This window comes from Salarias fasciatus, chromosome 1 (assembly GCF_902148845.1).
Source record: "Salarias fasciatus chromosome 1, fSalaFa1.1, whole genome shotgun sequence".
Taxonomy (NCBI): domain Eukaryota; kingdom Metazoa; phylum Chordata; class Actinopteri; order Blenniiformes; family Blenniidae; genus Salarias; species Salarias fasciatus.
The window spans coordinates 15897333-15909726 of NC_043745.1; the positions used below are offsets into that span (position 1 = coordinate 15897333).

The following is a 12394-nucleotide window of genomic DNA, read 5'->3' on the forward strand; positions in this document are numbered from 1 at the left end:
CCTCTCCGCCTAGCATTTAGCTCTGAAAACGTTTCATTAAAGTCTAAGTTAAGTGTTTACCGGTCCATTTTTATTTCTTGCTAAAAAGTACATTCACACAAGGACGAAACAGACACAGCTGAGACAAACTTAGGACTTGTTTTTATTAAGCTGTGAGTTTTCATTCATTCTTTTATACTAAAACACATTAAGCCTGATATTAGTCCATACTCCTATTACATCCAAAATAAAGGCAACAGCTATTCGTCTTCTCGTGTCCTCCGCTGTGTGGCGTCTTGGCTATTTTCCCTTTTTTTTTTTTGCCAACGACCCCTCTCGTCTGCACGTCTACACAAATTCAAGTATTGAAAGTGCATTATTGCAATACTGTCCCGCTGCAAATGCAAAAATGCTTTAAATACTATAAAACTGCAAAAAACCTCCCGTCAGTGCATACAGCTCAAGAAAGAAACAAAAGGAGTTATCAAACGTTGCCCCGGTCCCTCCCCACCCCCCACATCAGTAGCCCATGTCTCAGACATGGGTGGCCTCCCTCCCGCCCCCCTACAAAAACAGTTCAAATATTTACATTTTTAATCCCATTAAAAATGTAACAAAAAAAAAAAAAAAAAACGAGTGCACTGTGCCACGCAGCTGGACAGCGGCGGCGCTCATCCGTTCTGCGCCGCCGTGACCTGCATTGCTCCGAAATCCTCGTCTTCCTCCAGGGTGCGTTTGCGGCTTCCTGTTGGAAAACGAGAAATGAGAAGGGCAACTTAATGAAACCACAACAAAACCCCTCCTGGAGGGGCTTTAATCAAAGTGTCAGGTGTTATCAGGACACGAAGGAAAGATAGACTGATGCTGAAGGAAAAACACGAGCGAGAAAAGCGGTACCAACCTGGCATCCCGGCTTGGAGGGAGAACGACCTGCCCAGCTGCACCGGCGACATCATCTTAATGGTCAATTTGGCTAGGTAGATTGCTTCATATTCCTGAGAGACAAACGCCACAAGAAACACTCTCAGCAGCAGTAATGTCTCCGTAATGAAATGAGCGGCGCAGCGTAGAGCTTCCAGGCCATTTACTGGGTTCATCAACTTGTAAAGTTCTGGTCTTTTTGGTCCCATCCTGCCTCTTTATTGGTTAGTTACTTCTCAAACATTCAACGAATGAGTTGATGAAGCTTGAAAACGCTGCAACGCGAGTGTCGCTCTTACTGTTTAAACCTAATGAAGTGATGACGGTCACTGCTGCATGTCTGTTCAAGGGAGTGATTCTGTTTCACGCCAACGATCAAGATAAAATCTGAATAGAAGTGCCCAAAACAGAGCAAACAAGTGCAAAAAAATAACTACAAACACTAAAATCTTGTGACGATCCTGAGACAGCCATAGCTAATGCACAGCTCACGTATGTCCAGGGTGACTCAGCAGATCTCGATGATGGAACAGAAGTCTGAATGATACTGAGGGTCTTCCTATGAGCGGTCCATAGACTGCAGAGAAGCTGTGTGCTTATTAAAAGACAGGAAGATAATCTGCAGAGTAATTAAGTTGTTTGTGTGTTCGCGTTCAGAAAAGAGTGTAAATGTCCACATACGTCACTGATACAGCTCAGTCTTGGTGAGTTTTACCTGTAACTGATGCACGAAGCCCACGTTGGGGTTGATGCAGAACCTCCTCTCCTGGACGTGGCTGAATGCATCCCTGCAGAGGCAACATGGGGAGGGGGGAGTGTTGGCTCTGCCTCGCAAACTGCTAAATATTTTCTAAACATTTCAACCAACAGAAACCCATTTGTCTAATATTTTGTGCTGCTGTCAGGCTCAGGTCATGAACAACAGTGGTGACTCCAGATGCTGAGAGAGGAAGAGCTCACCTGTATTTCATTCCAAATGTTTCCATCAGGTATGCAATCACTAAGGCAGCACTGGAAGAAAAACGAAAGTGAAGAGAGGACGTAATCGGCATCAGGAGGCTTCAGGTGTTTCCGCTGGTCGATCTGCTCAGATGTCAACTCTGCATTTTTTTTGAGTGCAGATTACTATGTAATCACTTCATTTGTACCAAATCCGGATTTTTCTGGTAGGAAAACAAATTTAAAAAAACTAAAAAGTCCAGCGGATGTCAGAGTCGTTAACAGCTTCAATTCTTTGGGAAATTACTGTTTGTTTTGTCGCGTTGTGCTTCAGATGTGACAGATTTCCAAAGCTGGTTCAAAAACTCAAAACAATTAACACCTGATAATCTCCTTAAAACTTAGCTTAAACAAAGTATCATAAATGCAATAAAAAGAGACAATAAACAGGCACCTCATTAAAGTATCAGATGTTGTGTTAAATGTCTACCACATGCCAACTTCATTTAACCTCACAAATAATCATTTAATACTCCTCCTGGACACCTTGATTTAAAAAGGAAGCTGTGAGCTGACATTTTCCACTCTGCCACAGTGAACCCTGTGGAGAAACTGCTCCAGGGCCTCGTTCAGAAAGCCGACTCCGTCTTGTTTAATTAAATCTACCAAACATTTGCAGATCCTCTGCAGTGTCAGAATTCAATCAAAAAAAATTAGAAAGTAATATTTTCACTCCTTTTAACCAACTGAGGGAGATAAAATGAACAGGATGAAGCAAGATGATATAATAACTGATTTGAAAAAAAAAAGTCTCACCTTCTGGATATCCCTGCATTACCATGAACGAGTACCTTTCCTGAGAAAGAAAGAAGAGAGACTGACTGTAAACCACTTCACCTTCTGGCCGTGATAAAAGATCTGTGAAGATCCTTACCTTCTGTTGCTAAGCAGCTATCAATAAATTCTTTCGTCTGTCAAAAAGGAAAGGTCAAGTTGGAAGAGTCGCACTTCAAACAGTACACAGAGGGTGAAATGCAGAACAGCTCTGCTGAGATGTGGAGAAATGTAAAAGTAAAAGGCGAACTTTGTGACTCACCATAGGAAAAAAGCGGATTATGTTTTCCACTGGATTGTCAGCAATGTCTAATACAAGATATCTGCGAGAGAGCAGTCAGTGAGTTGAGTCCAAACAGCCAGTGCGGCGCAGCGCGCTGCTCACACCCCGTTCTGTACTCACCTAAACGTATGAGGGAAATTAGGTTTGATAAAATTGGCTTCAATGTCTTGGCGAACGCACACGATGTGCGTTATGCCGTGTTTCTCAAGAATTGGCAGCTAGGGGGATAAAAAAAGGAAAAAAGCAGCGTGATGAGTAAAGTGAAGGTAAAAAGTTTTTTTTTTTTAAATTTTATTATTGTTGTTCTGGTGACCTTTGGTAAGAATTACCTTGCTTTTCATTGCGGCAGAGTAGGGACCTAAAAACAGTCCCGGCAGGATCTCCTGGACAGAAGCAGAGCAGAGCAGCACCATTAACAACACAGCCAGGAACGACTCCTCACCTCCCATCTGTACAGCCTCTCCACTTTAATGTGTGGCTTTTCTCAGGAGGAGGCAGCATTGCTTTAAGTGTGTACGTGAACACGCACACGGAACTGAAGCAGTGCTTTTTCAACACTATCTGTCAAAGTCTCACAGCAAACACAGTTCTTGAATAATATGGAATTGTTTCTCACTTTTAATGATTACTAATAATATTTATTGTTACATAATCTTTGAAATTTTGGATCAGCACCTTGTGTTTTTTCACGATAAAGATTAATAGCTGGTGAACTGTGGTAATACACAACAGGGTGGCCTTTCAAACGCTCATGGTATCCCCACAGCTGACAACACTCAAGATTTCCACTTAAGCACAGTTTACTGTTACACTGCTCAAACTGTACAGTTGGTAAATGCATTTTTTTTTTTGACAAAAAGGACAAAGCACTAATGCAGACATTCACTTTGACATTTATAAACAATTGGGATGTGAAGCACAATTCTCAGATGAGCAATAAATTCTATAAAATGTGAAAATGTCACAGATTTTGGTGTGAAGCAGAAATTTCCCCTGTTGGTGAAATAACCATGTCTGTAATGAAATGATAAATATAGTCAGATAATATCAATTGGAGGCCTCAGTCGAGACTTAACATTCTGCATTGTGAAAACTACTAAAGAATGAGTAGAATCTAGTATTCAGAAACAGCAATGTGTGTGTGCCTCCTTGTTTGGACTTAGAGAAAAGATCAGAATTTGTTTCTTCAGAACAATGCTAATAGAGGCTGTTAAATTTAAAAAGCTAACACTTTGGATCTATTTCCATTGAATCTTTTTTTTTTTTTTAACTTCCACAATATTTTAACAAGTCAATTGTTTTTGAAAATTAAATAAAAAAAGCTAGGAGCACCTTTCCTTAAAATATCCCAACAGACATATTTTCTTTGTTGGCGACTGCTGGAACCAAGATAAAAACAGATTTGATTCCACGTGATTTCACAAAATAATCAGTTCTCTAATCGATCTATGATTAATCACATCTGTCTTTTTGCTGAAACAATACTTGTAAACATCAGGATGCAGCTCAGACTACAGTTAAATACTGACTTGTTTATCATTAATGAATTTACACATAAATACACACGTCTGTAGAATACTAACAGAAATTAATAAAAGCTTAAACCTTCTGAACAGATGAGCAGTTAACTCCTAGCTTGTGGAATGAGATCATTCTGAATGATCAATTATTTATTCAAACATTGAGCCCTTTCATACACATATACAGACACAGTAGCTTTGTTTTCAGTTATCAATTGCCTGTTTTTTTTATTTTAAAGAACAAAATTCGTTTATCCTTAATGAAATACATTCTAAATATATATTATGCCTTTAAAAGTGCAATTTTTTAGCGACTTAATGCTCATCCTAGGAGGGATAACAATAACCCGACAAGCTGCAGGTCTGTAGATATGAACCGTGTCTGGAGCGAAAGCAGACGGAGCCGCTTGAACACAGAAATCCTCCACAATACAGACGGGTTCGGCTTCACACACCTGCATGTCTCTTCTCATCGGATAAGCCCAGTCCTGTAAGGGAAGAAGTGAAATGGAGGTGAGAGGCTGGCTGAGCTCTCCTCATATCCACACAGGGGAGTGGACGCCAGTTAACTTTGTGTACATACGTGGCTAATGCTAACAAGCTACTCTGTTCTTGGACTGTAGAAATAAATCCACAGACACACAGAGAAATGGGTTATGCTATCAAAAGTCTAGCACACCAGTGTCCACAGGGCCTAACGGAGGAACAGTTCCTCCATGAGCGTGTGGTTTGCAGCCAGACAGCGCGGCTGGAGGAGAGGTTAGCTCGGGTTAGCCGCTCGGACTCAGCCTCACCAGAAGGTCCTCCTTGGTCGCGGGCAGCGACGGGAACTGCAGTTTGAGCTCCTCGTCCATCCTGCTGGCTGCTTCGGAGGCCGGCGGCCCGGCTCGACGCGCGGTCTGGATGGTAACTCGCGGCGGGGTTAGCTGGACAATCGCTGCAATTTGTTTTGAGTCTCCACATGCATGTCCGCCATGCTGTCCCCTGACAGATGTGTCACGTGACACCGCGGCAGATGGCAGGCGGTCGCGTGGAGGGGAGTGAAGGAGCGACGTCTCGCGGTGGATTCAGGAAGCGCGCGGCACAGTGCGAGGAGAAAAAAAAACAGTTGAGTTTTGATTACAAAGCAAAAAGACGACACTGATACAGACATACATTCTTTTTCAAAGAAAATAATTCCATCTGTCTTGTGTTGCAAAATTTGCATAACGTGTGTTAATTTTGGCTACAAATTTAAATCCCCTTCATATTGTGTATGAGCATTACAGTGGGAAGATGTTTTTTTTTAGTAAACAACACAACCATAAAGCCAACAATATTTTTGTCTTTACTTAATATGTCATAATAAAAGGTACCTATCTATCTATCTATCTATCTATCTATCTATCTATCTATCTATCTATCTATATATCTACAGCAGGAGTGTTACATTTCTGGAAAAGCTACGGCTCCACAGCTTCACAGCATGGCCCTCTCCTGGGGGAATTAGTCATTAGTCACAGTGACAATAATAAACTGATAATAATAAACAATAATAAACAATATAACAATAATAAACTGATGGAAAATTGCAGATCTGTTAATTTAATGAGAATAACTTGCCTCATTGATATATATATGTATATATATATATATATATATATATATATATATATATATATATATATATATATATATATACACACACACACACACACACACACACACACACACACACACACACACACACACACATTTATAAATACACACACACACACACACACACACATATGTATATATATATATTAGTGCTGTCATGCGATCAAAAAAGTTAATCTAATTAATTACAGGATTTGTAATTAATTAATCTAATTAATCACATTTTAATCTCATATCTGCTTTAGGTCCCCAAGTGAAGAATTCAAATTCAGGGACGTTACAAAATTGTAGCGCATGACTCATCAATTGAAAACTCCGAGAAGAGAAGATTTGAAATCCACATTTTTGTTAATGATGAATGAAAGCTCAGTCAGGACGTCTCGTCCAAAATAAATTCTAAGCCCAATCAGGCAACTTAAATAACACTTTCAGTGTGTTTCATAAAAGAAATTCAAAAGAAGAAAAGGTTTAAGTACATCCCAGCAAACCAATTCGGCCTGGTGCACTATTCAAAAATGCAGTACAAATATAAATAAAAAAATTCTGAAATAAAATAAGGCTGAGTCTCAAATAGCCACTATAGCAAACTAAATTCAAAATGAATACTAAAACCAACTTAATACAGCAATTTAAAATGAATACAAGTATAACATGCCTCTAAATAAGACAACAATTCCATTCACATTGAACTGCCACTCAAGTGTGCTATAATTAATCTTAGATTAATTTTTTTAGTGCACTAATTTGCGGTGTAATTAATTAATCTAATTAATGCACTAAAGTGACAGCCCTAATATATATATGTGTTCTCGCCACCCCGGCGGTATTGTGTCTGTCTCCTTCAAGCTCGGGTCCTCTACCAGAGGCCTGGGAGCTTGAGGGTTCTGTGCAGGATCTTAGCTGTTCCTAGGATTGCGCTCTTTTGAACAGAGATCTCAGATGTTGTTCCTGGTATCTGCTGGAGCCATCCTCCCAGCTTGGGGGTTACTGCTCCCAGTGTCCCGATCACTACTGGTATCACTGTTGCCTTCACACCCCACACTCTCTCTATCTCTTCCCTCAGCCCTTGGTATTTCTCCAGCTTCTCGTGCTCCTTTTTCCTGATGTTGCCATCACTTGGGATTGCTACATCTATCACCACAGCTGTCTTCTGCTGTTCGTCCACCATCACTATGTCAGGTTGGTTGGCCATCACCTGCTTGTCAGTCTGGATCTGGAAGTCCCACAGGATCTTGGCTCGGTTGTTCTCGACCACCTTTTGAGGTGTCTCCCATCTTGACCCTGGGACCTCCAGTCCATACTCGGTACCTATGTTCCTGTACATGATTCCCGCTACCTGGTTGTGTCGTTCCATGTATGCCTTGCCTGCCAGCATCTTACACCCTGCTGTGATCTGCTGTACTGTCTCTGGGGCTTCTTTGCACAGTCTGCACCTGGAGTCTTGTTTGGTGTGGTAGATCCCAGCCTCTATTGATCTTGTGTTAAGGGCCTGTTCTTGTGCCGCCATGATTTCCGCCATGGTTTCCTTATGGATAGTGGCTCTGACGCTCACTAGTCCTCGGCCTCCCTCCTTTCTCTTGGTGTAAAGCTTCAGTATGCTGGACTTAGGGTGGAACCCTCCATGCATTGTAAGGAACTTTCTTGTCTTGATGTCAGTGGCTTACATTTCTTCCAGTGGCCAGGATATTAAGCCAGCAGGGTATCTGATTACTGGTAGGGCGTAGGTGTTTATGGCCTGGATCTTATTTTTGCCATTCAGCTGACTCTTCAGGACCTGTCTTACTCTCTGTAGGCACTGGCTGTGGCTGACTTTCGAGCTGCCTCCTCATGGTTACCATTCACCTGTGGGATCCCCAGGTACTTGTAGCTGTCCTGCACATCTGTTATATTCCCTTCAGGTAATTCAACTCCTTCAGTTGTGATCACCTTCCCTCTTCTAGATACCATTCGTCCACACTTATCCAGTCCGAATGACATCCCGATGTCATTACTGTATATCCTGTTGAGGTGAATCAGGGAGTCGATGTCACGCTCATTCTTGGCATACAGTTTGATGTCATCCATGTAGAGGAGGTGGCTGACAGTTGTTCCGCTCTTGAACCGGTATCCAAAGCCGCTCTTGGTAATGATCTGGCTGAGGGGGTTCAGGCCTATGCAGAACAGCAGGGGGGACAGAGCATGTGGTTATGTGGCTGGATAGTATAGTGGTTAGCAATACAGGCTTTGGAAGAGGAGGTCGGGGGTTCGAATCCCAGTCAGGGTGTGTGGTAATCCAGTTGGGCCCTTGGACAAGGCCCTTAACATGTCCACACCTCAGCATGAGCGAAACCATAAATGAAAGAGTCATTCTGGTGTGGACGTTGTCCGAGTCAACAAGGTCTGCGTCAGCTGTTGTGGAACCAGGGCATACTGATCAGAAATTGGCTACTGGAACAAGACACTCGTGGAGCAGGTCAGAGATATATATTTATATATCTTTTCTTATTATTCATGTGTATATACTTTATCTTTTTATATGTATATGTAATTTTGCTATCTTTTATCACACACACACACACACACACACACACACACACACACACATATATATATATATATATATATATATATATATACATCATATAGAAAAATTATATGTAAACATAAAATTTTCAGTGGATTGATGTCCTGTTTTAATTTGTGACTTGAAAACTACACATCCTAAATGCTGAATCTGATTCACATACATTTTGGTTCTGTTATTTTTTTTTAATAAAAGTACACCTCTGAACTTATGTTTTCTTCAAAAATTGTTATTTACGTATACATTCTGATCTCAAAGGGCTCTGCAGGGCTTTAAACATTTGAAGTAACCTAACCCATCTCAAGCTGACGCACCATGAGGTGTCTCTTGATGTGATTATGCAGTGTTTGTATAATTTTTGTGTCCGAAGCGGCTCTTTGGTGCTTCAAGCCCCCTGTGATGGACATTTGCAGCGGCATGAATCAGAACTCCTTATCAGACACAGAGGCCGGTACAGATAGACCCCCTGCGACAGCTTCTCCACAGTCACACCCTGACAACAACAAAAAAACAGTCTTTGAAGACTATCAATTACACACACTTTAATAAAGACATTTTCAACACACACACCTGTCAACTTAATTTTTTCGATTTGGACTGTTATCAGCAAGTTAAAAAACAACAGCAACTAGAAGCGGCTCCTCTGTGTTCGACGGCTCCCTGTTGTGCAGACACCGAGGTGAATGTGGCTCTTTGACATTCTGCTGTGGAAAACTGAAACAGAAATGAGCAGTCATGCTGAAATGTGGTTGAAGACATGAAGGAGCGATGTGTTGCTTTCCATTTCTGTTGCATTTGAGAGGTCAGGAAAATAAGTATTTGGACGTGTGTTTTTTGATTGCTTGATTGTTAGAGACTGTTTACGGCCACATATGAAGTACAATAAGTATTTCACAATAACTTATATATATTACTATAACTCACCCGCACACATGCTGACGAGGACCAGGGGGCGGGGGGCCCAGTCTGGCGTGGTGGGTGGCCAGGTGGCGGTGACCCAGCAGTCCCCATCTGTGACTTCTCCCGGTGTGGATCAGTGGACATCTCCAGTGGTGGGTGGTGTTTCCCACGATCCTCAGTGCCATTCCATGTCTCCCTAATGTAAGCAATGAAAGTGGGAATGTGTGTGTGTGTGTGTGTGTGTGTGTGTGTGTTTTATTATATTCTGATTGTAGTTTTTAATACTGTAAAATACTTTGGGTTGTTTTTTTAATATGAAAAGTGCTCTAGAAACAAAGTTTTATTTGATTTGTATGCTTGATATATGTATATTAAATATGGTGCCACCTGGAAGGGAAATAATCAGTTTTTTTTCGCCATTGTAACATTTATTGTTAAGAAACATTGATAAAACAAAGAAATGTACATGATGTAAATGTCCTTTCTTTTGTGCTTAGCTTATAGCATATAACTACACTGATGAACTGACTCATTGTGTGACATCTCAGAATGGAATGAGTTGTGTTTGACCAGGTTGTTTCATTTTCTGAGTGTGGATTCATTCCTATGATGTTCATGGTGAGTAATTTTAAGTGACCTACTTGGGGTCATTTACTGCACTTTTAATGTATGTTTTCATGTCACACATCCATCAGTAACACACAGCAGCTGCAATTTTTCATAAGAAATTCTTTAGTTTTGAACAGAACCAACCCTTGTACTCAGATCATGAACTCCTTCATGTAGATGGGCGATTGACCTCTCTGTGGTCTATTCCTCTTGGGCCATTTTATCTCTGGAACACTCTCATTGTATTATGACTATTATGGTTGGCCCTTTTTTATGCCATGTTCCTTATGTTAATTGTCATTTCATTCAGAGGAACCCCTTGAAAACGAGATGATGCATCTCAAGGGGTTACTCCTCTATAAATAAATGTTGAACACAGCAGTCATATGTTCAAGTAAGACATAAAAATCCAATGCTGACACGTTGCAAGACCTGTAGGGAATATACCTATAGAGTATTTTAGAAGTTGTTATTACTTGAAATTGGGCCTTTTCTTACTTAGAAACAGTGTAATTTCAACCCTGCTTTAGTACATCTGAAAACCCATCTGGGCATAAATTAATGGACAGTCTTACAATGAAATAAGAATATAATTTTTTTCCTCATTAGCCAAATCCGAGTCTGGACTTTCTGTGTAAAGTTTGCATGTTCTCCCTGTGTGTGTGGATTTCTCCTGGTTGCCCAGTTTCCTCCTACAGGATTCCTTCAAGGATCAAATGACAAAAATGACAGATAGTGGCAGCACTCTGCTGAATGACAGAATGCCACTGCTTGTTTTGTTTTTGCTTGTTTTTAAGGTCGCGACGTAAAGGTTATGAGAAATCAATCTGAGGTCTGGAGTGTTCAGGTCAGCACCACTGTGGGTTCCCAAGAAAGACCCTCAACCCCAAATGCTCCCTGCTGCACTGTGGCGCTATGAAAGGACTGGATAAATACAGAGGAGTCATTTCTCCGAGGGGATCAATCACTTTCTTGCTTTTGAACCAACAACATATAAAACCAGACTCTGTTTCAAGAATCACTGCCAGATATATATTCTGGTTTTTGATTTTTGAAAAGTGAACTTATGATTCTAAAACAAAGTAATCATACTGAAAAAAGCATCATTTGTGAAATATATTCTAAATCTATGTCCAAACAAGGTCACTAACTTCATTACCTTTCTCCATCTCTTTCTCGTACTCAATAACGAAAACAATGGAGCGAGTTTATGCAGATATTGATGAGAAATCTAAATAATTTGACATGTACTACTCTGATAATTAAATCAATGAGTAATTTTAAAACCTACTGGGAAACATTGTTTGACGTCAGCATATGCTCTTATATCAGCATCATTTCCTTCAAATCCTAGTTTGGATTTATTTGTTTTATAGACTTAAAGGAGCACAATTTTACATCAGGCAGATCAGCACAATAATCAGTGACCTATTAATGTTACTAACTATTCACATAAACAGTATTATGCAAACTCCTTTTTATTGGTATTAAATACTGCTTCATTGAGCGAAATGGCAGTGAAATGAAGTGAAATGGTAATAATAATAACTCTTTTCGACTCAATTTTAAAATTCACCCCATAAAACAGTGTTCTTGAATGTCAGCATCTACAACCCATATCAGTGTGAATCATAAATGGACATCTGTCCCTGTTTTTACAGACCTAATGATAGTGAAATGTATTAAAACGGAGTGAAGTTCAACAAAGAAAAGCTTTAACAGTGTCTTCATTGTGGGCCTGATGAAGTGACAATTGAACAATTAGCATGAATCCCCCCAAAATATTAAAGTCTGTGTCTATGGGCAGGTTATACAACTGTATCATAAAACCACCAGGAAGTGTCTATAAATATGAGTTAAAATAATTTAATGTGAAGTAAACTTCCAGCCCCTTTTTGACAGATTTCCTGCTGAATTCATTCTTCACACAGTTCATTGCGGCAAACGAGTGACAACTGCAAATATATCAAACAAGCCCATGAGCAACTTAGTTGACATTAAGCACTATTTTTTTCGGTGAGATCGTTTTAAAGTGTGACTCTAAGCTACGAGGCTGAACGAGATTTGAAAAGAGCACATTTATTCTTTCAGGTATTTTATTGTGATGAATATAACGTCATAACAGACTCTGCACCTTAACTCTAGCGGTCACTTGACAATAACTCTTCAAGTCAACAAGGCCCAGAGACAGAATGTGTCGGACATATT

The 12394-nt window shown here is 40.4% G+C and overlaps 1 protein-coding gene across 1 annotated transcript; it reads right to left on the bottom strand.

Annotated features, from left to right (window-relative positions):
• Positions 1–124: 124 nt before the first annotated feature.
• Positions 125–5475, bottom strand: styx (serine/threonine/tyrosine interacting protein). The gene is made up of 11 exons (XM_030097963.1): positions 5271–5475; positions 4932–4964; positions 3286–3339; positions 3077–3174; positions 2936–2996; positions 2774–2810; positions 2656–2695; positions 1861–1911; positions 1616–1688; positions 881–974; positions 125–724 (listed from the first exon to the last, which is right to left on the bottom strand). Exons 1-11 carry the CDS (start codon positions 5328–5330, stop codon positions 651–653), a joined length of 675 nt encoding a protein of 224 aa, XP_029953823.1. The 5' UTR covers positions 5331–5475; the 3' UTR covers positions 125–650.
• Between the last annotated feature and the right edge of the window lie 6919 nt (positions 5476–12394).

Coding starts and splice junctions, on each gene's coding strand:
- styx (XM_030097963.1), bottom strand. CDS start 5,330: ATGGACGAGGAGCTCAAACTGCAGTTCCCGTCGCTGCCCGCGACCAAG. Junction 2,811..2,935: donor TAATCCGCTTTTTTCCTATG/GTGAGTCACAAA, acceptor CCTTTTTGACAG/ACGAAAGAATTTATTGATAG. Junction 1,912..2,655: donor AATGCAGGGATATCCAGAAG/GTGAGACTTTTT, acceptor TTTTTCTTCCAG/TGCTGCCTTAGTGATTGCAT.